The sequence below is a fragment of the Danio rerio genome, chromosome 3 (genome assembly GCF_049306965.1).
Source record: "Danio rerio strain Tuebingen ecotype United States chromosome 3, GRCz12tu, whole genome shotgun sequence".
Taxonomy (NCBI): domain Eukaryota; kingdom Metazoa; phylum Chordata; class Actinopteri; order Cypriniformes; family Danionidae; genus Danio; species Danio rerio.
In genome coordinates this window covers 17,340,001-17,367,832 of record NC_133178.1, presented here as the reverse complement: position 1 = coordinate 17,367,832, position 27,832 = coordinate 17,340,001, and the positions used below count along the sequence as shown (strand labels likewise).

General features: G+C 33.5%; 4 protein-coding genes across 15 annotated transcripts in view; 1 reads left to right on the top strand and 3 right to left on the bottom strand.

Moving 5' to 3' along the window:
- arhgap17b (Rho GTPase activating protein 17b) overlaps positions 1-6,211 on the bottom strand; it is a 71,722-nt gene extending 65,511 nt beyond the window's left edge. For 10 of the 12 annotated variants that reach the window (XM_073934777.1, XM_009299324.5, XM_009299322.5 and 7 more), the window contains exon 1: positions 5,903-6,211. In XM_073934777.1, the coding sequence (XP_073790878.1) occupies positions 5,903-5,958 (56 nt within the window). In that variant the 5' untranslated portion in view covers positions 5,959-6,211. The remainder of the gene's footprint in view (positions 1-5,902) is intronic. The other 2 variants (NM_001329867.1, NM_001114906.2) reach the window with 2 other exon arrangements.
- A 3,933-nt stretch (positions 6,212-10,144) lies between these two features.
- aqp8b (aquaporin 8b) lies at positions 10,145-13,735 on the top strand. Its single transcript, NM_001114910.3, has 5 exons — positions 10,145-10,453; positions 11,957-12,083; positions 12,166-12,380; positions 12,453-12,587; positions 13,523-13,735. The coding sequence occupies exons 1-5, from the start codon at positions 10,209-10,211 to the stop codon at positions 13,563-13,565; spliced, it is 765 nt and encodes a 254-aa protein (NP_001108382.2). The 5' UTR covers positions 10,145-10,208; the 3' UTR covers positions 13,566-13,735.
- A 1,163-nt stretch (positions 13,736-14,898) lies between these two features.
- Positions 14,899-18,454, bottom strand: cbx8a (chromobox homolog 8a (Pc class homolog, Drosophila)). The gene is given in 5 exon segments (NM_205616.2): positions 14,899-17,364; positions 17,505-17,571; positions 17,681-17,746; positions 18,148-18,191; positions 18,335-18,454. Coding segments are annotated over 5 exon segments (1,029 nt in total). The 5' UTR covers positions 18,404-18,454; the 3' UTR covers positions 14,899-16,581.
- Positions 18,455-23,049: 4,595 nt separating this feature from the next.
- The window catches only part of cbx4 (chromobox homolog 4 (Pc class homolog, Drosophila)), a 6,867-nt gene continuing 2,084 nt past the window's right edge, over positions 23,050-27,832 (bottom strand). The window contains 2 exon segments of the mRNA NM_205749.1: positions 23,050-24,729; positions 25,500-25,566. Coding sequence (NP_991312.1) covers positions 23,542-24,729; positions 25,500-25,566 — 1,255 coding nt within the window. The 3' untranslated portion in view covers positions 23,050-23,541.

The following is a 27,832-nucleotide window of genomic DNA, read 5'->3' as shown; positions in this document are numbered from 1 at the left end:
GCTTTTCAAGAGAGTTAAAAGCATTCAAGGAGAATTACATACAACATTTGCAACATTAGTGAAGAAACAATTTACTGAATTATTAATACAATGAAGACTCTACAGTACAATTTCAGTTGACTCTCTGTAAAAACCATAAAGGACTGTTTTCCTTTTTGTTTTGCTTTATTAAACTTTTTTCTTTACTCTGTTGTAATTATTCTAGCTTATAATTTTGTTTTATACATTATTCACACTCTTACAAAACCAATGTAATCAATCTAAGTGAAGTTCTGCTGCTTATCTGTAATCAGTAATATTCCAATCAGATTGATCCAAGCTTACAATAAATGGATTGATTTTTCCCTACACATCTTCATTTTGGAAGACCCCCCCCCCCCCCCCCCCTCCACCCCATCTCCTCCTTTTCCTCCCTTTTCTAAGGGGAGCTCTCGAGACCTGCCTGATCTCGGATCCCCTTATATGCTCAATCTTCTCCCAGCTCAGGGTTCTCTCCCAGGACAGCATGCCAAACCTGCTATTAACGCCAAGCATATCTAAGTAGAAACTCTTGAAATGAATGAATTCAGCCATCGGGTGAAATTGTATTCATATCCCAATCTATTTCGCAGAACAACAACATATTGCAATGTCAGATTTGTTCAAAGTCGTGCAGCCCTAGTATCCAATATCAGGGGTCACCAACAGGGTGTATCTAATATTTTCTGTAGCTATTCTTTTAATATCAAACTTGCAGTGCACTATAAGTGGAACAAGCCTGCAAATTAATGGAAGGTTTTTGCAAACAGCAATCTTTTTTTAAAAAGACCGTTAAAAAACAAAAGCAACTGAAGCATCATTTAGAGCTACAAGTTTCTTGATTAAGAAAAACTGGGCATTTTCAATTAGAAAGGCAAAACTGTGCTTAATGACGAGAACGGATGTAATTTCAACTTTCTCTGCATGGGGCAACTGCTGGCCCAATAAGATCCAGAACATACAGTATATCATTAAGATGACATGCTATCTCCTAAAATAATTATCATTTTTATTTAGTAGGAATTAAATAAAATTAAATCCGCCAGCTTTATGCATCACAGTGGAAACGACAGAGTGATTTCCTGCAGTGTTTCTTTTTAGCAGTGCAGGAAAAACTAACTGGGGCTGCAATTTAACCGACTGTATCAAAACGTGGCGTCTCCCTGGGCTGGAGAGCCGCCATTGCAGAGAGCTGGCTGGACTATTATACCTCCGGGTCCGGATTACCCCGGATCTGTATTGTGCATCAGTAGCTCTGATAGACTGTGACAAGCGAATGATGGATCTACCAGCTGCCTCGCGGACGGAGAAGAAGAAGAAAAAATAAAAGAGTGAATCTAAATAAAGCTACTTCCTGACAAAATAAATATGTGCAAATGTTAGAGTTCACCGAAAAGCATCTAAAATATTTCGACCAAACTTAACCCTTTCGCCTTTTGTTGAAGTAAATATGCAAGGGAAGGGAATCTGCGAGTGTCATTCGCTGACAAGCTCTTGAAAATCTCAGACCTGAACTTCCTCTTGTTTCTGAGCAAATTTGTGCCTTGAGATCTGCAGATATCAGTCAAAAATAACATAATGTTTCCTATATGAGAAGACAAGAATTTAGAGAATGATAACTGATCATTTTTTCTAGTGAAATCCACTATTGGTCGACCTTGACAAACACTGGTAAGCAAATGTACTAAATGTACAAACAGGCACTCCGAGCACCTTAGCAACCACATCAAAATGACCTGGCAATCAAATGAAAAGGTTTAATTCTATTGGCTATTAATTATTATTTATTATATTATATGAATGTATAGTTTAAATTATTAAATTAATCAGAATTATTAGCCCCTTTTGAGTTTTTTTTTTTTTTTTTTTAAGTATTTCTCAAATGATGTTTAACAGAGCAAGGAAATTTTCACAGTGTGTCTGATAATATTTCTTATTCTGGAGAAAGTGTTATTTGTTTTATTTCAGCTGGAATAAAAGCCGTTTTTAATTTTTTAAAAGCCATTTTAAGGTCAAAATTATTAAAGGCCCTTTAAGCTATATATTTTTTTCCTTAGTCTACAGAACAAACCATCGTTATACAATAACTTGCCTAATTACCCTAACCTGTCTAGTTAAGTGTCTTGAAAAATATCTAATAAAATATTATTTACTGTCATCTTGGCAGAGAAAATCCGTTATTAGAAATGAGTTATTAAAACTATTATGTTTAGAAATGTGTTGAAAAAAATCTTCCCTCTGTTAAATAGAAAATGGAGAAAAAAATAAACAGGGGGCTAATAATTCTGACTTCAACTATATATAATGTATATTTTGTTAATATAATGTAATTTGTACATGTACAATATGCATAATAATAATAATAATAATAATAATAATAATGTAAAGGGATGTACAATATAATGGTGCCAAACTGGCTCCTGATTGTAATGATCCAATAATTCAGATTTACATTTTATTGTGGGCTCCCATTTCCAATGTTTGGGTTTAGCTAATATTTATTTTTCTAAATATTTTACTAAAAAGTCCTTATAATAACAGTCTCATTTTGCATTCTTCCTAAATTAATAAATTAACAGATATTCATGTTTTTTAACATATATTATTTACTTGACTTAAAAGAGCCACTAAATAAAATTAAAAAGTCAAATTTAATAATTACAAATGCATGCACTTAATTATTGAAGAAAACCTTATTATTCCAGAATATTTATCTCTGGTCTATTTATTAAACTTTCATTTTCATTGCGAATAATCTTGGTTTATCATTGCCCAGCACTAACTTTATTAAGCATTCATTTTAAATTAAATAAGTCATACATTTGATTTGACAGAGACAGTGACTTTATAACCTGGCCACAACAGCCTGATCTCACGAGAAAACGTAAGTATTTTACGTTTTGCCAGTTTAGTGGCTAATTCGTACGAATTCGTACGAGTTCAGTCGTACAAAATGGTACGATTTTAAAAAGGAGGCGTGGCACCTGACCCCACCCCTAACCGTCATTGGGGGATAAGCAAATCGTACTAAATTGTACGAATTAGATCGTACGAATTCATACGAATTAGCCACTAAATGAAAAAGTTACGAATTGCCGTGAGATTGTGTTGGCCACAACTATTATTGGACAAAACTCAGACAATATACTGGTGCATCTATAATTACTAATGATTGACCAATTAGACAAATTAGGTGCTTAATTATCAATATACATTGCAATAGGTAATGCATATGTGCATTAATTTAGCTAGCAGTTGTAATTATTTTATTATGAATTAATTTTTATTTGAATTGCTTAAGAAAACTTTCTGAAAATTCTTATCCTTTCCCATCTTAAAATAATCAAAATTATTTAACAGTATTCTTGTTTAATACTATACATTACACATGAATATGCAGTACTACCTTATTAGGCTCTATGCTTCACAATATTAAAGGTAGTTCACCCAAAAATGACAATTTTGTATAATTTTCTCTTCCACTTCTTCTAATGCTGCTTAAGTTTCTTCTGTTGGACACAAACAATATATTTTAAGGACTGTTTGATGGCTTTAACCATTTACTATAAAGCCAGATCAGTCTCAAAAATAATACATTTACAAAAATATATTTATACTCCACAATAGAATTCACATTTACAAAATCCAATTCCTAAATTCAAAACACGATTCATAAATACACAAATCCGACTTGTAACTTCAAAACATTTGAAAACAAAAACACAAATCTAATTTGTCAATTCAAAACAATTTAAAAATACACAAATCCAATTCCTCAATTCAAAACACAATTTAAAAATACACAAATCCAATTCCTCAATTCAAAACACAATTTAAAAATACACAAATCCAATTTGTAAATTTACAACACGATTCATAAATACACAAATCCAATTTGTAACTTCAAAACATTTGAAAACAAAAACACAAATCCTTTACGTCAATTCAAAATACGATTTAAAAATACACAAATCCTATTCATATGTCGAAAATGGTCATGATGTTTACCTGTAAATTCACAGATTGTGCGTTGTATTTATTTGTATTTACAAATTGTATTTTGTAAATGTGAATTGTGCTGTGCATGCATGATTTTTATTTTGGAAATGTATTATTTTTTTAGACTGATCTGACTCTATAATTGACCACCATAGTATAGAAACTCAAACCAGTTTGAAACCTCTTGAGGGAAAGAAAATAGTTAGTAGATTAAATGTTTTTGCTTGAACCATTCCATTAATCTAAAACTGCCAATTCCAAGACTAAAAACTAAGATAAAGGTTTAAATACATTATCCAAACCATAAATATAATTATCATCGGAACAAAACTGACTGATGTTAAGTTTCCATAACAGGTTAGCTGTTTGTCTCAAAATAATTTATCATGCTGCTAATAACCAGTTAGCTATAATAATGTCAATCAAAAACTGCTACAGATGTTTATCCAACAGTCAATATGTGGTTCATTTAGCCATACAGATCATATCATACAAGCTACAGTGTGTGTTATGTTTATTTAACTGAAAAATAAGATGTTATCATTTTAAGGAGTTTATCCTAAAGAATTAAATTGGTTACATATGCTTGTATTTAATTTTTTATTTGAGATAAATAGACTAGCTATTGGTCTTAAATGAATGTTGCTATTAACCAGTTTGCTATATTAACCAAATGTCAATCAGAAACTGCTAAAGATGTTTATCCAACAGTCGATATGTGGTTCATTTAGCCATACAGTTCAGTTAAGTTTATATATTAGGCTACAGTGTGTGTTTTGTATATTTACTTGAAAATAAGATGTTATCATTTCAAGAGGTTTAGCCTTAAGAATAAAATTGGTTTCGTATTTCATTTTCATTTCAGGTAAATAGGCTAGCTGTTTGTCTTAAATTAATTTACCATGTTGCTAATAAGTTAACAATATCAGCCTAATGTCAATCAAAAACTGCTACAGATGTTTATCCAACAGTCAATATGTGTTTCATTTAGCCATACAGTTGAAGAGTTTAGATGCAAAAACCTCTAAATGCCTCTACAATCTACAATTGTCCTCTAAAATAAGCATTTCTATCAGGCTCTCATGTGAGTGTTCTGTAATATCAGTTTTATGGCAAACATTAAGTTATTTTCTTGGTCTTTAAAGAGAAATACTTCAACATACACAAAGGAGGCTGACAAAACGGCCAGTCAGACGGCACTTAATTTCATACAGGCTACAGTGTGTGTTGTGTTTATTTACCTTGAAAATAAGATGTTATCATTTCAAGGTGTTTATCCTAAAGAACTAAATTGCTTGCATATGCTTGTATTTCATTTTTATTTCAGGTAAATAGGCTAGCTGTTTGTCTCAAATTAATATATCATGTTGCGAATAACTAGTTAGCTATATTAGGCTAATGTCAATCAAAACTTCTAACTTTACAGATGTTTATCCAACATTCAATGTGGTTTATTAAGCCATACAGTTCATATCATATATATGCTACCATTTACCAAGATGTTACCTTTTCAATGGGACCAATTCTAAAGAATACAATTGGTTGCATATGCTTGCATTTAATTTTTATTTCAGGTAAACAATCTCTAGATGTTTTATCCTGACAGACATGAGAGGACTGGAAAAAGCCTCATTCTGTCAGTCGGTTACATATGAGACAAACTGACACACAAAGTGGTTTCTTCAGTGGAAAAGAAAGGGTGAGAAGAATATATCATAAGCATATTTATAACTCTGACCACATCACACCTTTCCTGCTGCTCTGTGAACTCCACTTTATCAGTGCAATCCTGTGCGCGCGCGCACACATGACGACACTCCCAACTGTACGGCGTACATTTTTACACTTTTCAGACTACAAACACTTAAAAAGAGACCACACTAACCTGCCAACAGTCTGGTTGGCCAGCTGTTTCATGCGGTTGAACTGTTTCTTCATCATGAATCCTCTTCATCCGCCAATACGCAAAACTTTGAGAAGTCGCTGTTTTATTTGGAGCCGACGGACGCTCCCATTCCGCGCGCGCGACAAGGATCCGAAGCCGAGAGTTTGTGTCATTTACTGCTCAAATCCATTTATAAACCGCGCGTCCCTTTCGTTTCTCATCTCCTCTCGTTTTCTGCTTTAGTCAGTGGACAGCAGTAACTGCGAGGAAATAGGAAGTGCCGTTCACTTCCCTATTGTGGAGCTCTGTGGGTTGTGACACATGACACCTTGACTGAACTAGTCTGATTAGACCTTTAGCATGCGTTTAACACTCTGCTTCACATTATTTAGTTGTTGCTCTTTGTGTGGGTTATGTATGGTGTTGGTTGGGATTTATAAGCCTGCTTTGTATTAGAAATGCAAATAACCTTTAAATTCATTCATAGTGAGCTCGTACTCTGTATTTGTCTTTGTAATAGCGCCATCTTCCGTACAGAGTCCAAAAACGAGGGATGGCTAATTTTAAAGCTAGAAGTTTTTACACAACAGTACTTAACATTTGAAGTGAATCAATCATCATAACTTTTCTTTAAAGTTGACCTACAACTATCGAACAACACCCATTCTTGTCCTGGGGAAATTTTTAACAATATTTTTGATTCACTTTGAATGTTGACTACTGTATATTACGTGAATTAACCATGGCACAATACCCTTTCTAAACCAGAGACTCATTCATTCATTCATTTTCTTTTCGGTTTAGTCCCGATAATAATCAGGGGTCGCCACAGCAGAATGAACCGCCAACTTATCCAGCATAGGTTTTACACAGCTGATGCCCTTCCAGCTGCAACACATCACTGAAAGAGTGAACCAGATATTTCAGCAGAATTAGGACGTTTGTTTGTTTTTTTACATTAAGAAAATATTAAGCAATGTTATAAATAATATTAAATTAGAACAGGGTAAAGAAATGTATTGAATGCTAAATTATCTGGATGTTATTCATTACACATCTATTTTATTTATTTTGCATTATTACGAAAAAAAAACTATTTTACTTTACACAATGAGGTGTTAGGCATGCCTACTTGAAAGTTTCCTAAATATACAGTTGAAGTCATAATTATTAGTCCCCTTAAATTATTAGCCCCGTTTATTTTTTCCCTAATTTCTGTTAACCGGAAAGAAGATTTCTTCAACACATTTCTAAACATAATAATAACTCATTTCTAACAACTGACTTATTTTATCTTTGCCATGATGACAGTAAATAATATTTGATTGATATTTTTAAGACACTTTTATACAGTTTAAAGTGACATTTAAAGGCTTAACTATGTTAATTAGGTTAACTGGGTTAGGGTTATTAGGCAAGTTATTGTATAATGATGGTTTGTTCTGTGGAGTATTGAAAAAAATGCCTAAAGGGGCTAATCATTTTAAGCTTAAAATGTTTTTTGAAAAATGAAAAGCTGCCTTTATTCTAGCTGAAATAAAACAAATAAGACTTTCTCCTGAAGAAAAAATATTATCAGACATACTGTGAAAATGTCATTGCTCTGTTAAACATCATTTTGGAAACATTTGAAAAAAAAATGAAAGGGGAGCTAATATTTCTGACTTTAATTGTAAGATTATATATAATATGTTTGAACTTTTAGTCTATAACACTAGTTTATTGTTAGGATATTTAGAATAAATGCAGGGCAAACATGAAAGAAATCAAAAGGTAGCAAATATATATATAATATTATTTATGATATTATAATAACATTGAAAATGATCACGGGTTATTTCATGGAGTTTAATAAGCCTTTCAGAATTTTATGCTTTTTTTTATTTTAAAATGTGCAATTGACCACTATTTTACCAATATATGACATACTATTAGTATAAAATATTATTATTTGGACATAAGCTATTTAAAGTGCTTAAAGAACAATATTTTTGTCTAAACTTGAATCTTTCTTGACAAAGACTTATCATTTTCAAGTTTTAACTCAAAAAGTTAAGTAATATTAAAGAGTAAAGGGGTTAGAATATGTACACAGTGCTCAGCATATATGAGTACACCCCTCACAAATCTCTCTTTTAAATTCATTTTTCTAATAGACAGCTATACAATATTATATTTGTGCACAAACATGAGATTAGTCAGTACTGAAGTCAAATCTGGAGTTTATCTAACAAAATAACCTACGATAATGGTAAAAAAAACCTAGTACACCCACATCTATGTTATAGAAAAATATTAAATACAAATTTAAAAAGAGGAAAAATCAAGAGAAGCAAAAAATAAAAAAAATAAAAATTTGTAAGTTGTACATTTTTTTTGCAATATTTTGCTTGAATTTAATTGTATAATCTTTCTATTAATTTAGCTAAATATAAATTATTCATGTCTAATTACTGAACATTTAAAACTCATTTTATATATTTAGATAAATAATATTTTTGTATAGGCCTACACAATTCGAATAGGCCTTAAATAGATTTGAATCTAATTTACATTTAATCATTAGGCTGCTGTACAAGAACAAATGACTTAAGAAAATTTCTATTAACTTAGTTTCCTTTCACATAGTTTGATTATAATAATTGTCTGCTGCCACCTAGAGGCCGTAGCCTATATCCCGAATATGCGAACATAAATTGTTGGATGAAGAAGGGCCTACTTGCGGCATAAATCCCACCCACTTGGAGGTCTCCGGGCTGCAGCGATAGCTGTAGAGAGGACTGGGTTTTCTCAATGTTTAGACCAGACAAGATTTTCATGTTTCCTTTTTATTAATACCATGTAATGTTTTCTAGTCTGTGTCTTTAGGCCTACTCGTCTCGTAGCTGTGTTAAAATATTCAACTCAAATAGTTGCAAACGTGACTGTGTGATCAAGTCATTTTTAAAAAGCTTAGTTGGATTAACCCAACGTTGGGTGATTTTTTAAAAACTTTAATTTAAAGGGTCACGAAGCCCTCGACTACTTTTTTGAGATCGTAACATATAGGCCTATGTTGAGATGAGCTTTGTAATTCTGAGCGTGCGCCTGCTAATTTTATTTACCATTACATTTTTCAAGTGATCTATTGTTTTATTGACCCAACGAATTGTTATTAAAACCCAACATTTTTAGTTAATGTTTCTGGCGATACTGTTAACGTCTAGTTTGTTTTATATAATGAACATGTAGTTAAACTGTCACATCAGTTAGGCCTACTTGAGAATAGTCTTCGGCTGTTTAGGCTATATATAGGCTATTTTATGGCCTACTTTAATATGCGAAGATATGTGCACAGTGATGTAAATATCATCAGAACATGCACAGTTTCATTTTCCTCTTCATTCATTATTTCATTCATTTTCTTTTCGGCTGAGTCCCTTTATTAATCCCAGCGGAATGAACCACTAACTTATCCAGCATACGTTTTTACGCAGCAGATGCCCTGCAGCTGCAACCCAGTACTGGGAAACATACACTAGTTTAATCAAGGGAACATGCAAACTCCACACAGAAATGCCAACCAAGTCGGGAATCAAACCAGCGACCTTCTTGCTGTGAGGCGACCACTGAGCCTCCCTCTTGTAAATTGTTTTATTATGATATATAGCCTAATATAATCACATATAATATTTATCTTTAATAATTAATTAGTTCATGAACGTGGAAATAATGGTTCAGGCCATTGTGTTTTAGTTTTTTTAGGCTACCCGGCTGGCTACCCAGGCTCTGCTCAGTTTAAGAAAAAGCAGACAGTGGACGAGGGATACGTTTTTGGTTGTTGTTGTTGTTATAAGTGCTAGTATGTTATGCACACTGTATTGAGTACACGGGTTATTTCAACCCGATTTCAAAAAAAAAAAAAAAAAAAGAAAAGAAAAAAAAAAGACCCATATGGAGCAAAAAAATGGACGGACCTATGGACCAAACCAACGCGGCTCAAAATATTGTAATTATTATATTATTTAATTTTAATACAATTTCATGTATAAAATCTAATTTAACCCAGCTTTCGGGCTTGTCCGTACAATAAGGGTTACCCAATTCTCTTTTTAAAAAGAGTTTATCAGTGTAGAATCAGGTTAAATGTTAATCTCCTTCAGCATTTACCACTAGTCAACATTTTACATGTATCATTAGTCTTTTCAATCATCAATTGCCCTCAAAGGTCACGGAGTGATTAAAAGCTGGCGATCTGTTACTGATGACGAGCAAAGACCTCCGCGATATTAGAGCGCACACACTGCAGAGCCCACAGCAGCACACGATGGCAGATGACAAAATGGAGAAAGCGGCGATGGATAAAATGGTGCAGGAGACGGAGATGGAGGAGCCCGGGCTGTTTGAGCAGCTCGTCCAGCCGTGTATGGCGGAGCTGGTGGGCACCGCTTTCTTTGTGCTGATGGGCTGTTTGTGTGTGATCGAGAGCGCGCAGGAGGGGCACACACTGCAGGCCGCGCTCGTGCACGGGCTCGCGTTGGCGGTGGTCATTGGATGTATGGTGGAGATCAGGTGAGGGCAAATTCGTTTCTGAGGTCATAGACAGCCTGTGTGGTTGATGTTGCATATTATAATTAATGATGAGCACATTTACATCAGCTAATAAGAAAAAAAAATAGTTTATTGAAATAATTTGAGGCACAATCGCCTCACAGCATGAAGGTCGCTGGTTGGAACCTCGGCTGGGTCAGTTGGCATTTCTGTGTGTGGAGTTTGCATATTCTCCCCGTGATCGCGTCGATTTCCATCTAGTGCTCCGGTTTCTCCGGTGGTAGGCTATATGCGAATTGGGTAAGCTTGTCCGTGGGTAAATGAGATGGATGGATGGATGGATGGATGTATCCCAGCGATGGGTTGCAGCTGGAAGAGCATCCACTGCGTAAAACATATGCTGGATAAGTTGGCGGTTCATTCCGCTGTGGCGACCCCAGATTAATAAAGGGACTAAGCCGAAAAGAAAACGAATGAAATAATCTGTTGTCCGGTTTTTTCATGCAAACCAAACACTGGTTTTAAGACTTAAACAAACCTATGTATAGTGAGGTCAAACAAACTAATTAAATTATCTAATTCTGTGTCGGTTTGCCTATTAAATCATTAAACCAAAGAAGAGAAGCTATTATGTCGGGAAACTTAATTGGCACAAATGTTAAGTTTCCCGACATTTGCCTGAAGCATATGCTGCACAAAATAAAACACAATTTTATTTTAATTCATGAGTTTGTTGTAGGCTAACATACAGTCTTTTTGATCATCATTACTGCAAAGCAATTGCTCTAGCAGGGTGTGCTTAAATCTGCAGTAAGGACATGTCACATACATGCGCAACTCAATGCCGACACACTAAAATGCTTGTTTGTTGTAACCCGACGTTGGGTAAAAATTGACAAACCTAACTTTGGTTTATTTTTATTTTTTTCAATTAAATTTAAATGGCACTTGTTTAACTAAAGGAGTTTGTTGATATTTGACCCAACATTTGGTAACAACCAGCATAGAATGCAGGTTTCAACACTTCAACTCTTTTATATGCCAAATTATCATTTGTATTTGACATGCTGCAATATTACATCATCAATATTATTAATATAAAGTTTACAAAAATAGCCTATAATCATGATTATATATAAAATAGGCCTGATATTTATTTTAAAACTGAAGTTTGATTTATTATAATTTTTTTTAATTCTAATATAACATTTGTAAAAAAAATATTATTTTCAATCAGATTTGTAATTATTTGTTTAATATTTGTATTAAAATAAGAATTTTAATAACTTTTTTCAGCTTAGTTTAATTAGTATTACATTATTTTTTTATTTTATATTCATCGTAAAATAATCAGAAAAAAATACTATTTAAGGTTGCATATAAATATTAATCCACCAAACCGTTGATAAACCACCAGGCATCGAAAACCGAATATTTTAGTGGGTCTGGTCTTTTTGTCATTAAGTTGCATTATAAAATCTGGATACCGACTAATAATGCAATGACTTTTCCCCGCTCATACAGTGGTTCACATTTCAATCCATCATTCACCATCGCCGTCTTCCTCAGTGGTGGCCTGGAGCTGAAAATGGTGTTGCCGTATTTGATCTCTCAGGTCTCTGGAGGTCTGCTTGGTGCAGTCATGGCCAAGGTATGAGCATGCATAAGCAGTTCAAGTCTATTCTCATGCAACACTGAACTAAACATCTCATTAATATCTTGCTTGTTTTCAGGGAATGACATCTAGCGAGAAATATGCACAAGCTCAAGGTGCTGCATTTACAGTCCTCCAGGCTGATGATCACATTATGAAGGCGTTGTTTGCAGAAGCTGCTATGACGTGTCTGGCTACCTTGGCGGTATTATTGTCAGCGGTCAATGGCAAGAGCAAAAACCACATGTTTCCATTTCTGGTGGGCTGCACAGTCATGGTTAATGTGCTGGCAGGGTGAGTTCACTGAGGATGTCAGAACTTATGGTTATGTGTGTGTCTGGAGATTGAAATCTTCTGTGATTTCAGGGCCAATGTGTCTGGTGCTTGTCTGAATCCTGTAAGAGCTCTGGGTCCTGCCGTGCTGACCAACTACTGGACTCACCACTGGATCTACTGGGTGGGTCCCATCACCGGTGGACTCATTGCTGCTGCATTAGTCAGGTCAGACTACTCCTGAAAACAAAGTTTCCCAAAAGGGAGTAATAAAGCAATAAAGGAACTATTTTTTGGTTGACTATGAAGTGTTTCCTTCTAGTCAACTCTTCTTAAAGTGATAGTTCAGCCAAAAGTGCCAATTCTGTCATCATTTACAAATGTTTCAAACCTTTATGAGTTTCTTTCTTATGTTGAACACAATAGAAGATATTTTGAAGAAAGCTGGAAACCTGTAACCATTGCTATGTGTTATGGAAGTCAAAGGTTTCAGGCTTTCATCCCTCTTCAAAATAAATTACTTTAAATTCAATAGAAGAAACTCATAGAAGTTTGAAACAACTTGAAGGTGATTAAAGAGTGTTATGTATCATATTTGGGTGAATACTCATTTAAAGAGATACATCACTCAAACAAAATATGTTTGAACAGAAAATAAGATATATATTTGAAACTATTTGCCATTGGTTTCCATTGTATTTTTGTCCTTTATGGATGCCAGTGGATTCTGGTTTCTTTTGTCTTCAACAGAAGAAAGAAACTCAAAGTTTTGGAACCATCTGAGTTAAATTAGTAAATTCATTGTAAATTAAGTATTTAATAATCAGTAAATTAATTGTTTCAATTGGTGAAATATCTCTTTGAAATAAGAATGTTTTAAGTGTGAAGAACATTTTTATAATCTAAGGATAAATTATAATAATAGAAATAATGGTGAAGTTGAAATTATCCCAAATATTATTGGAGTATTTTAGAAGAAAATGAAATTAGTATACGTTGCAATGTGTATTTTTGCTCTTTGCAGCTTCTGAGAGGAAAATGTTTCTGCACCATTTTTTATTTCAGTGATTGTCCAAAAGTTTATTTGGATAGTGTATTAAACTGTTTTTATTAAGCTTTTTTATTTTATTTTTCACTAAACACCAACCTTTCTTTCCTTCCAGGCTTTTCCTAGGTGACAACGATACCCGTGTAGTGATGAAGTAAAAGTATGGGCTCACCTGTCAGATGGAGTTATTTTTTTTAATTATCTGTATCTACTTGGTGCACAATTGATGTTATTTGTAAACTGTATAATGATTTGTGAATTTTTGTCATGTCTAAATAAACCAATAAACAAATAAAATTTTGAATATAAAGGATTTTTACATATTTTATCACTTGTATTTTTATTTTATTGTATTACTTAATTTTTACTTAGCCCTTTGTTTGCTTCAAATAAATAAATAAATAAATATATAATATACTGTATAGAAAACACAAACTAAATCATTCAGTGCAACAATTATATATCATATAGTGAGGCATATTTAGAACAATAATAACTTTGATGACCTAATAAAATACTGCAGGGCCAAAATAAATCATTGTCATTTTATAATTTTTTTAACGTTAATCTGTACTTTTCTTTATTCAACAAGTTTTTAATAAATTAAGATATTTTATTTTTATATACAATTAAAATATAATTATGAAAATGATTTTACCCAGATTTCGACATTTTCTTTACATATAAGTTGTTTTAACATTTAAGAATATGCCTTCCAGAGGATCACATTTTACAGAACAAAACTTAACTTACTCAAAGTGCTGATGTGTGTTTTTAGCCTCTTAACAACTATGGATTTAACACTGGTTACACATGAACTGGTTTTGGGAACCTTTAAATGCCCCATGTCAAGGGTGATGACCTGTCATTTCTGTTACAGGGGTTAGTCATCAGCCAAGTGAAAAAGGTGGTCTATTGTTAACACTTTAAGCCCTACACAAATTAAATGCATAACTAGTTTGTGCACATTAAAAGACAATTCTATAAAGATAGAATTTCATATTTAAAACCACTGATTAAATGTAAGCGCGCGCACTTCATTGAGCTCTTGCGATAGATAGATAGATAGATAGATAGATAGATAGATAGATAGATAGATAGATAGATAGATAGATAGATAGATAGATAGATAGATAGATAGATAGATAGATATTTAAAACAACTTATTTGATGCAAGAAAACGAGCGGGCACACTATTGAACTCTTGCGGTCGCGCGCATACATGCATTAAATAGCACATTTAACTATTAAACATGTTAGCAAAGTGCAAACAACATTTCAAGAAAAACCAAAAATGAACCTTAGAAAATTGTTAAACCCTTGTCAGAATACAGTAGTCATTTTAATTATTATTAGAAATTTCCGATGTGCTTAAATTGCCTAAACGTACTTACCCTAAAGAGCAAACTAAAATAAATCAAGTTAGCGCCGTTTTGCTTTAAAACCAAAACAATTACCAATTAAACTACAATTAAAACTCAAACAGCTATAATTGTTCTCACATTTATTTCAGTGTTATATTGACTGTTTTTTTTACATCTGAATCATAAAACACAAGACAGTCCAAAATCAATAAACCAATGAAAACATACAGTATACAAACACAAAAACATTTGACACATTGAACATCTGTGACTGCTATTTATAGGCCTAAATGCGTTTTAAACATTTACATTTTAACTTTAAAGCAAAGATCACAGTACATAAGCCGTAGATGGTATTAACGGGTTTTTAAAAGTATACACGGATTTGCTATATCAAGTTCATGGCGACATCTTGTGGACTGAACTTCTTCAACAAGCGCTTTTGTTAATAAATCTACAGAAATGTAATTTTGATATCAATTTTAATTTGAAACCACCGTGATTAGGAAAACGTTTTGTGTTTCTATGTGTTATTAAAATAATGTTCATATTGTTTAGTCAACAGCCATGATTTATTCCAGAAATAATTTCTTCCCCTATAGATTATTAAAAATGAAAACTTACGTTTATCCCCTTACAGTGGTTTCTGTTTCCGACAGTGTGGGATTGCGGTGGCTTTTTTATAATTGTTAAATCATAAAAATACGAATAAATTTTGCAGCTATAATAATAATAATAGTAATTAATTTTATAGATTTACAGTACACGGTAGGTAATTAAAAATAAGCCTGAAACCGAGTGAATATCTTTGGACGAATGGTTGGATCATTCGCAGATTGTTCACCCCAATTTTTGAAAGACATCAGATCTTAATGATCTACTTCACCCAAGAAGGTCGGCATGCTTTTGAGATTAAGCTATATATGATATATAGGTTTATTTTTTTATGTTTAATCGTTTACAGTAACTGGGTCTGTAATAAAAACATCGACGTATGGTTTATTAATTCGATTAGGCTAACATAAGACTGGATAGAAACTGAATATACGGAAAAAAACGTAAAATTAGCGAAGAATTGGATGAAATCAATAATGCACTAAATAACCAATTACATTTGAACATTTTCTTTGTTTTCTTCCCCTCTGCAAAAGCCGAACCGTTAATTCCGGGTTAATATAATGTCGTTTTAATTATATTAATACGATTTAATTGTTGTCTACGAGTTGCTACTTGAGCGACTTGAAATCAATTCGTACCAATCAAATACCTGTGTAGTTTTTAAAGAGGGGAAAAGATATCGTAAGTCATATATTGAGCAGAAAAACGAAAAATGATTCTGAAGCGGAAATTTTTAGGCCTAAAACAAGTTTATGAATGCATGTAGCTTATTTCCCTTCATGCCTTTTAAAGGGTGTGCTTTAATAGAGACTACCGTTTGGACCTTCAAGTATGTACAAAATCTATCCGGAAAAAATAAGTTCATAAAAAGGGACTAAACAATATGTCCCTTTAAAAGGTGCATTACGTTGAAACGTTAGTATATGTTAACAGCTTCTATGCCCTACATTCATAATAAAGCTGACCAAGGCAACCAAAAGGGGTAAAGTTACATAAAAATCTGGGGAAATAGAAAAATAAACTTCATTTTCATAGAAAACGTGAATGGAAATGTAGGCTAAACATATACTATATATATTTTTGCATTATATACACGATTGAAAGACTTTATAGACTAGAAATGATATAGAAATGTAAGTTTTTTTTTCTACTTTGATTACAATATATCATCATACATACATAAACTATCTCATCATCTGTTTTCTTTAAAGAACCCTTTGTCTGTTGAACTCTCTTTTATGGTTACAGTCAATGAGTTACTTGTTACATCAGTAACAACAATTTTCTCCATATTCTTCAAACAAGGCAGCCAGGACTGGTCTGTATCATCTACAAAGCTCAGAGAGAGCTGCTCTCTGGTTTGATCAGTGGATCGAAATAGATTGTTTTTGGGAGGATGCTTCATCTTGGCTTGTTGGTTTATGGCACCACCAGAGCCAACCTTTTGTCGATGTCCCAAAATGCCTAGCCCAGCTTTTAAGAAGCTTCCACCATGTGAAAATTTCACATCACTGGATCTGCTTCCCATTTGCTTCCCATCATGGGTGGTTTCTGCTTTGTATTTCTGGGTAAAATGCATGATATCACAGTTAGAGGTCTCTCCTGATCTCTCGGTTTTGGAAGGGCGGTAAGATAACGATTCATCTGCCTTTCTTTTAATGCCTTCAGAGGATGACCCTCCAGCTGGATGCATTTTTGGCTTTGGTCCTCGCTTTTTTGGTGAGTTGGCAAAATCAAGTGGGCACTGGATTGAAGTGCCATGTGTCAGGGTGTCTCTTTCAGAGTCTGGTGGACGCACACGAACACTTTCACCTCTGTTAATGGTGCTAGGTGGAAAGATTGTTGGCACAACTGTCCGCAGTCCCTCACGTGCTCTGGGTGTCACAACAGGTTCTGCTACTGGAAAAGACACACGTATATCTCTGGACATCTCTCGTCCAAACTCATAGGTTTTGCTTTTTGCTTTAGCTTTTGCCTGCAAAAAATTAAATGCATATTTTTAAAACTCAAGATATTTCACAAATTCAATGATAATTTAAATGCATTAAAGTGTGATGTATTTTATAATAATAAAAATATTTAAAAAATGTTCAGAGATAATAAAAAAAACGTCACCTTCATTAGAAACGTTTCTGGTTTAGGTCCTCTCTTTTTTGGCCCATACATCTCCCTCTCACGCTCCCTGCAATATGTAAAAAAATTATTATACACAGAAATGCTACTTTAAAGCACACAAATCAATTTCTTTATGTAGGCTACTGTAATTATATAAACAACGAAGTAATGTTTACCTTTCTTCAAAAGCAGCGAAAAGACGCTCATCCAGAATATTCTCCTCTGGCTCCCAGGTGCTGTATCTGCACCGATAATTGCATGTTAAATTATTCCAAAATCATAACGTTCAAAACTGATTACATATAGGTTTCTAGTATCATTTTTTTTTTCTTTTACCAATAACTTGCGTGCATCAATTGCATTTTTAAAAATGCAAACAAAATCAAACCCAAGCATAAATCATATGTACAGACACTTTCATTAAAAGCATATACAGTGTTTCCCATACAAGTCTAAATGATGTCAATTAATCATTTTTAAACGCTGTATGACTGTCTCCAATCACTGGCCTTGCCAGCCAACATTCACGAGAGCCCCGTTACACAGTCTGTGCTCCAGCCGTGCTAACACTGAGCGAGTCCGGGCAGCCTTAACCCGCTCCTTCCGTTACAACAACAGCCGCTATCGTGTCATTACCACTCACTTTTGAGACCAGCCTTTCCATTTGACCAGATACTCCATCCGCCCCTGAAAGCGAAAGCACAGAGAGACTCAAATTAGCAAGCTAACGCTGCTAAGCTAACATATCGCGTGGAAAATGTCATTTCGGCAAGCATAAACAAACATCCAGGCGGCTCTACTGCAGAGCTGAAGCCCCGACGAGCACTTACTCTCCTTATGCGCCGTTTAATGATGGATTCAGCGGCGAAGACCCGCTCCCCGACGGCAGAGAGCTCCATGTTTACTTCAACCTCGCAGCTATTTTTTCCCCTCTCAGCCTCTGCCTGAATAATCCTCGATAGCCCATAATACTCGATCCGAAGAGACGTCATCACGTTCTAAACTGTTACCATGGCACTGCGGGACGGCGGTACTGTGTGACTGGCGCTCCCGCTCTCAGAGGCGGAGACTAGAGGACGAGACGAGCTCGCAAAATGACATTTACGAATGTTTTGAAGGCAAACATGCCGTGTTTATTTCGTAAACTAATGTGCAGAGACCGCATTCGGGACGTTTCCTAAGTCCCCATGTCGCATGTGTATCTCAACACAAGGCGAAACGTCCAAATGCGGCTTGTTTATTCTGTTTAATTCTGCCAATAACCTAAATAACAGGTGTTGCGGGTCGATGTCATAATGAATTTTGTTTTGTTTATGTTTTTTATTTATATATAGATCTAAAATTCACGCTTGTTCTGGTTAAACGCCCACATGTGAATGAAACGCGCCATCTCGGATTCTGCGCCTCCATTTTCCCCGCCATGTCTCGCAATCCCTTAAATGGATATTTACTATAGGCATAGGCTACAAATAAAAATATAATACAATATGTATAAATACATAGAATACAAAGCCTATAAATCCACTTATGAACTCAATAATGCTTGGTCCTTTGTTCGGCTATTCGGGTTAGATAGGCTAATGTGCAATATTGTAAATACCATAAACGACTTCTTAAAAGATTTAGAGATTTTATCGATTATTTGAAAATCATCGTGCGTGCCTTTAGCCTAATTTAAATAATGACACGCAATACGTTTTAATCATTTCTTTCTTTCTTTCTGTCTTTCTTTCTTTCTTTCTTTCTTTCTATCTTTCTTTCTTTCTTTATAATAAAATCATTGCCTTTAAATAGCTACTATAAAATGACAAATTTCACTGTTTCCGACAAACAATTCTCTTGAGTCGTTTTCCGTTTTAGGTTAAGCCTATTTCGTGTTTCTTTTAAGTGTAAAATATTATATTAAATCTAAAGGCTATTTGGTACATTAGCCTAGGCTATATTTTACTCAAAAATATTTTTTTTTACTTTTCTCAATACTATTTTCATAAATTATGTAAAATTTGATGAATATGATTTAATCTTTTAAAAACCTGCTTTTATTTCAATCAGATTTTTTTTCACGATTTATTTATTGCAACTGATAATAATCTAAATTTAATGCCATTCATGTTTTCGTTTCGCCTATTATTTGTTTCGATTCGATTAATTAAATGCTATCGGGGAAAACATTTATAGGTTATAATAATAATAATAATAATAATAATAATAATAATAATTATTATTATTATTATTATTTTAATTATTATTATTGTTATATTATTATTATTGTTGTAGATTCAATATAATTAGGCTACTGTCATTACGAAAATAAATAACAAGCACAAATGTTTGTTTTATAAATAAATGCAAGCTTAAATTTGTGTCGGGTGAAAAAAGGTTACATTATGAAGCAACAAGACATCTCCAGTGCAGGCCAAATTATCGAAAGTAGCCTATTTGAATAAACTTGTTTTTATTTAGTTAATTGATAAATTAGGCAAAGTTAACACCTGATTTCTGTCCTTGTTATTGTTACAATTTCTCCTAGATCTAATCACATGCAATTAACCACAAATAAATCTGCGTTAATCGCTTGCAGTGAATTTGAAATGCATGAATAGCCGCTGATTATTTTTTAAAATCGATACATCTTACAAATTAAATATATTAGTCCTATATTAGTATATATTAGTACAAAATATTAGTAGCCTATATTAATGTATAGAAATGCGACTCGGCATTTCAAAAAATATTTATATTTAAACGAGGTTCTTTGAAATGTACTAAGTAGGCTAATATAGCCTAAATATTTAAATGTTTATAAAATATTTAAAATGCGTCGAGTAGACTTTATTTAAACAAAAATATACTATAGTATAATATAATAATGTATAGGCCTATAAAATAGTTTACTATAATGTAATCAATATAATATGCCTATAATTTAATATAATAATATAGCCTAATATAGCTAATATAATATAATAGTTTAATATAGGCATATATAATACGATATAAAATAATATAATATAATATGATATAAAATAAAATAAAATAATATAATATAATATGATATAATATAATATAATATAATATAACTGTGCAATTTGTAAAACAGAACTTACAGGCGACATCTTGTTGAAACAGAATATTAAGGCAAGTCACGATGATGACATCTCTTACAAGGACGTTATTATCTTCACATGAATAAGCGGCAGCCACCGTATTCCAGCAAATTTAAGAAAGTGAGTTCATTTAAAGAGATATTCACCCTAAACTGAAAATTAGCTCACTATTCTGACTTTGCTCCCTCAAGCGGCTTCATTTATTTATACTGTTGAACTCAACAGAAGATATTATGAAAAAAAGCTTAATATCAGCATTGACATCCAGTCTATGCAAGTGTTACATGTTTTCAACTTTCTTCAAAATAAATTTATTTATTATTTATTAAATTTTAAAAATAAAATTTTTAACTGAGAGAAACTAAAACAGATTTGAAACAAGTAGAGGATGAACATAGGCCATACATTATGGTATAATTTTTGCTTTTGGTGAGCTATTCCTTTATCTTCTGAATTCAGCTGACTCACCCACAAGAATGACCTAAAAAGGCCAACATTAATTGCTGTCTGTAAAATATAAATAATTTTCCATTTGGCTATTATTTAGGCTACTGCAGGGTATTAGGGCAGCAGGAAGATTCGTCGCTGTTTTCTGTTCAATAACAACGAAACAAGGACGTGCGTTGTGAATATGGCACTGCACATAGAAGGCATGCATTGCAAAATTTCACTACTAAAAACTCCTGAAATCTTACTAACTTAACTAAATAAAACTAAACGGACAAAAATTAAATCAGCAGATTGGTCAATTTAATTTTGTAACCCGAAACAGTGCTATTTTCTGTGAATGTGCGAGATTTTACATTCCTTGGCGGTAGTTAATTCTAAATAACTACAACATTTAGTTACGACTAAAAACTATTTCCGCTATAAATCACGTTTTTTCAAACAATAGTTCCAACACAATCTCAGGCCTATAATACATAGCATTTTGCAATTCAAAGGTGCATTAGCCTATAACGAGGTTTCCCAGCAAACAATTTTGTGTTTAATAGACGTGTAATAGACATCTAAACGCAGACAGCTTGGCTAAAACAAGGCAAAATTTGGGCTGTCAGTGGAAATCAAATAGACGTCTAAGAATAGGCCAAAACTAGATTATAGTCCTCAAACAGACAGATTAGACAGACATAGTCATTCATTTCGGTTTATTTGATGACTAGTCCAGTTTTGGCCTTTTCTTATATTATATTAGCCTTGTTTTAGCCAAGATGACTATGTTTAGACGTCTATTAGACATCTATCAGACATGTTTTAAAAACAAAAATGCTCAAGTAATAGCTAAGAGGGAGAAAGTAAGGATTACAATAAAACAAAACATCATTTATATTCAAGTCTCTTGATGCAAAAAATTCAATCAAGTTACATAGAATGATTGTAAAACAGGTTTTTGTTTTATTATTGAACAGAGAGTAATATTGAGAAGCATATTCAAACCGGCAATTCAAAGTATGCATAAAACATGACATTATGCATATAAACGGCCATAACCTTCATGGCATTATGTGTACATTACATCCTGTACATATTCTGCAGTACATCAGATTGACTGTAAACTGATTCCAGTTACATACAAAAATTGATAAGCTGTCCAATGTAAGCATCGATCTTACATTTACTTATAGTCACATATAACGGCTTGCATGTTGTGATGAGAATAAACAGCGGTTATGATTTATTTCTATAAAAAGAACCTGAATTAATTAACAAAAGAGATCCAGGAGATGATAAAGTGCAACCTTAACTTCTTACAGATAGGGGACGTCAAACAATCCAGTTGTTTATCTAGCATTGCACAGGCAGATCTCACAGGCCAACAGCATCTGGAAATCTAATCAAGTAAAATATTTCCGCAAAAACCAAATCTCTTACTCTAATATGCAAAAATACTTTTTAAAGGTACATTCATTCACATTATGAAGACACCTTTCCAACCAAGCAACTCAACAGTTATAGATCTCATATATGTACATCTTGACAATTCTTCAATTGGATAAAAAATTCAAAACGTGGTCCAAGATGAAGAAAGGTGTAAGTGCGCGCGTCAGTCCTCAATGAATTCTTCATTCCACCAGTGTGCTTTCTCCAATAGGATGATTTTTTTTAGGTAGCATTAAAATTGGAACCAATCCGAAGCTTTAGGAACTATATTACAGGGTTTTCTATTCCATTTCAACAGCAGCAAAATGCAAAACATGACATCTAATGGGACATTTACATGACAACAGCGTACTGAAACCGAAGGTTTATTTCCTTTGCCTTTTTTGAAAAGTATCACATATGAAAAGTAGTTTTTTTGTTATTAGTTGAAAATGTTGTCACAAACATAAATTTAATGTTGTCAAATATAAATATATATATATATATATATATATATATACAGTCCAGCCCAAAAGTATTAATAACCCTGAAATATTTTTACTCAAATATTTTTTTTCTACAATGATGTCTCTTATACGTCATCTTATTATGTTATGTGAGAAGCCTGTCATTTACAGTCCAAAAAAAACAAAACTTGCTGGTTGAATAAATTCAGAATTTGCCAGGGGCATGAATAATTTTGAGGCTTGTCTGTATGTATATATAGATAAATGAAGAGTTTAGATGCTAAAGCCTTTAAGTGCCGTCTGAAATCTTCTTTTAAAATGAGCATTTCTTTCAGGATCCTGTGTTTATGACCTGTTATGTCACATTAATGGTGATGAAAAGGTAATTTTAAGTGGAAAAAACTGAACATAAACATAGAAAGCTGAGAAAAATGTTAATTTTAGAAGAGAATTTCAGAGGGGATTAAGAGACTTTTGCATCTGAACTGTTAATATATAAATGGTTCATTTGCCTAAATAAATGTGTACACAGATCTTCGGGAATGGCTATGATCAGTGCATAAGCTTTGATCAGCTTTGAGCTGGTTCAAATGAAATTTGATTTCATTCTTGAACGTATTCTTTAAAGGTAACGGTCAAGCAGTTCGTGGTGATATCAGTGATGATAACGTTTCCCACGAAGGCTTTACATTGGCTGTCTGTTTTGTCCATTTGTGCTGAGCTTCCTGAAACCTTGTCCAATGCAGTGAACCGTTTTAGAGTTTTGGCGCTCAAATCAATAGGCTCTTCGGGAATAGAGTCGCTAAAGTCGTAATTATCCACATGGCTGCTTTTGTAATGCAGGTTTATAGGTTCTCTCTGAGGGGAAGAGTTTGGCGCACTAATGCTCCTGAAGCTCAGGAACTGCTTACAGTTTCTCACGTCCTCGCTGGGCTCTGAAAGATGCCTCTTAAGGTGATTTGATTTGGCGTCTACCTTCCCTGGCGAAGAGTTTGGTCGGTCGCATATTTCTGTGGCTTTTTGTCCAGGCATATCCTTTCTGAGAGACTTTTCATCAACATATTCACTGGGTTTCTCAATAGAACCATTCTCACGGCCTTCTCCTTGATCTGGTGTTTCACCATCAGACCGATTGTCCGTACCATTCACTGGAGGTTCCTCATTGTGTACCGTTTCCACTTGAGAAACATCCCTGTTCTTTACTTTGGATGAATGCACACCTTTGTCCATGTATTTGCTCATTACAATGACAATTCGGCCGTTTTTGTTTTTGTTCTTGATTATTTTCATCTTGCTGCTGATGCCATTAGGAAGTGCAAACTCTTTGGCACTCGTCTTGAGTGTCCGCTCTGCTTTGTTAGCATTATCCGGCAAACCCTTGAGCTCGATAGACAGATCTTTCACTTTACTCAGGCAGCCGGTGTCTTTGTTGCGAATCCACTTCTGTTGTAGGGCTGGAGGGAGGTTCCAGCCTTTGTTGGAAGGGTCTTGACCCTTGACCTCTTTGGGCCCCGTGAGTGGCGTGTCGTACATCTTGGGGTCCGGCTGGTAGTGATGATGTTTCTTGCTGTTCAGCTGGTAGAAGTGTTTCTTTTTCCCGCTCATATGCTGCTCAACGGAGATCTCCTTGCAGCTGGGTTGGTACTGGTGGTGTTTTTTACTGTTCAGCTGGTAGTGCTGCGGCCGTGAGCGGTGCATCTGGAGGGAATCCACCTTGGGCTGGTTTTCCTCATCCAATGATGTGTCCTGAAGACCACCCAGGATGCTTGATCTACGAGCAAATGCGGGAAGCTGGAACAAAAAAGAGAGAGAATATTTATTGACTTGGTAAATGAACTGAAAGTCCATCGTTCAGAGGTTTAAACAGGTAGCCTTACCACAGTTGAAGACAAAATTAGGATATTTTGCAAAGTGATGTTTAACAGAGCAAGGGCATTTTTAACAGTATTTCCTATTATATCTTTGTTCTAGAAAAAAAAGTCTTATTTCTTTGAGTTAGGTTGTAAATATGTAAAGGTCAATGTCATTAGTCCCCTTAAGGTATTATTAGTGTTATTTTATTGGCTACAGAACAAACCACTGTTGCCAAATCCCTTGCCTAATGAATGAAACTAACCTGCCCAGTTAGGTTTTTAAAATCACATATCAAGTAACTAGTGATTAAAATGACTTATTAAATCTATCATGTTAAAAAAAGTCCTGAAAAATATCCTCTCTCCATTAAACAGCACATAAAAAACACAAGAGGGTTAATAGTTGTCTTCAAATGGATATGAATTTGTTTTGAGCTTAAAGACGCCTTTCTCATTAATATTTAATTGAAAAAATCAACCAGTAGAAGTTTGTCATCATTATCATGAAGGCAAATAATGCATTAAGATGCATGCAGACAGCAAGGAGCCATTGACACAGTTATTGATTCATAATAAAATGGTAGTTTTTATGCAGTCCACGCACAGTAATTTTCTGGGTCATAAGCAATATTTTAGCAAAAACATTGTGAACATATGCACTGACGGGAAAATAAAAATAAACACCTGTCTGTGTAATGGTAAACATACCTGGATCAGTGGGTGTTTGGGTTTAGGCCCTCTTTTTCGATATCCCACCATTTGCTCCTGCCTTTCTCTGAAAAGGATACATATAATAGATATAAATGCACAGTTTTCAGCATAAACAATGCTACATTTTTAAAACAAAATATAAGGACACTGCAATATTAAAATGATTAAATGTACATTCATTAGTCTGAGGTAGAAACTTTAATCATGTTTGCCTTTAAAATAATATATTTTTTTAATTATGATTCCAAAAAGAAACTTTAATGCAAATTAAAATGAACTTTATGATTTATTTCCACCATAAAGTGAATGTGCTTTAGGGTGGAAACTTTACACACATATGTTCTTGAGGAATCCAAAATGCTCCCTTTATTGTATTGCTGTCAAATCCTCACTTAGATCTTTTATTTTTTTTATAGTGTTTTTTACAAAACATTCAGATTACAAGCCAATTAGATTGCTAGGTTAGATCGCTAAACAACAACACAATGGGTAACATGACACTCTCAAACTTCCAGTGCGGCAACTTAAGAAACATCTCGTAAAAACAGTCTTGACTTCATTTCTTCCAGGAGATTCTGGAATGCTTTGACACTCGTTCTGCCTTTATCTTCAAAACAGTTTAGATGGGTGTGTAAACATCACAAGACCAATGACACAGCAGATTAGATCACAGACATGAGTGTCCACTTGTGAGCACACTGATACTCATGTGTATTTTTATATTTACAGTATATACAGCTGAAGTCAGAATTATTAAACCACTTTTGATTTTCTTTCTTTTTTAATATTTCCCAAATGATGTTTAGAAGAGCAAGGAAATTTTCACTGCATGTCTGATAATATTCTTTCTTCTGGATAGGCTTATTTGTTTTATTTCGGCAAGAATAAAAGCAGTTTTTATTTTTTTCAAAAACATTTAAGGTCATAATTATTAGCCCCTTTAAGCTATATTTTTTGATAGTCTACGGAACAAACCATCATTATTCAATAACTTGCCTAATTACCCTAACCTGCCTAGTTAACCTAATTAAGCCTTTAAATGTCACTTTAAGCTGTATAGAAGTGTCTTGATAAATATCTAGTAAACTATTTTTAATATTTTTATGTTTTTTTATCAAAATATTTACTGTCATCATGGCAAAGATAAAATAAATCAGTTATTAGAAACAAGTAATTAAAACTATTATGTTTCAAAATGTGTTGAAAAAAATCTTCTCTCCGTTAAACAAAAATTGGGGAAAAAAATAGCAGGTGGGCTAATAATTCTGACTTCAACTGTATATAAATGAATAAATGCATGAAATCTAAGTTATTTCTAAAACTTGGTGATGATGCATTCACATTGTTCCCAACAACAGTGCATCTCCAACATAACGCTTGAAACTGTTATAAAATATAAAAAAAATAGGAAATGTCTACATTAGGGCTGCACAATAATGGAAAATCTAACATTTCAATATTTTGCAATTTATGTTGCGATATGATAAATACAATTGCACTAGATGACTTAAATATCTCTATTTGGAAAGAATTTACAATTTTAGACTGATTGGGATGATTCTATAGGGAAGCGCATCTGCATAAAATCTTAAAATCAATCTACAAGCATTGAAAAATACAATAAACAAAATGCTACAATTGAAACAAACAGTCTTATATCGTTTTCTGTGTCTAACAGTATTCAGATACAGTAATTAAATAATCAAATAATTTCATACAATAATTATTTTTTAAAGTTACTCACAGTACAATTTCTTGTGCCTGAATGATTTTAAAATTATACTATCATAGGCCTTAAAAGCACTTGCAAATGACCAATTATAATCCAGACATAACACTGCAAATCCTGCGATGCGACTATTGCGAATGGTCAAATTGCAATATCGATGCAATATCGATGCCTCCCACACATAAATCGTATTAACAATTAAATACAAATAATCTTTGTAACACTTGCAAACATCATAACATTTTGTCAAAATGTTTTATGCTCTCTTGAAAGGCCTCAAAAACACATGCAAATAATTTTCACAATTTTATTGATAAACTTAACAGCGACTACAAATCACATGTATTCTGTCACTCCTGGTCAACTGTAATTCAGACTCCACATTGCATATGTTGCGATGTGACTACTGCAAATGCGCACATTGCTATATAGATGCTGAAACGATATATTGTGCAGCCCTAGTCTACATTATAAAATGTGTTTTCCTCAAATCTTGATTAAAGAAGTCTCAATAACTGTATATTCTTTCATTTAAACAGAAGTTGTTTATTATTAGTAGTAATCTGTTTTCAAAGTGGTTATTAATACTATTGTTAAAAAT

What these genes read in the sequence shown, in the direction of transcription:
- aqp8b (NM_001114910.3), top strand. Translation starts at nt 10,209, where the DNA reads ATGGCAGATGACAAAATGGAGAAAGCGGCGATGGATAAAATGGTGCAG. An exon ending in GGATGTATGGTGGAGATCAG is followed by an intron (nt 10,454 to 11,956) that starts GTGAGGGCAAAT and finishes CCGCTCATACAG; the next exon opens with TGGTTCACATTTCAATCCAT. An exon ending in TTGGTGCAGTCATGGCCAAG is followed by an intron (nt 12,084 to 12,165) that starts GTATGAGCATGC and finishes GCTTGTTTTCAG; the next exon opens with GGAATGACATCTAGCGAGAA.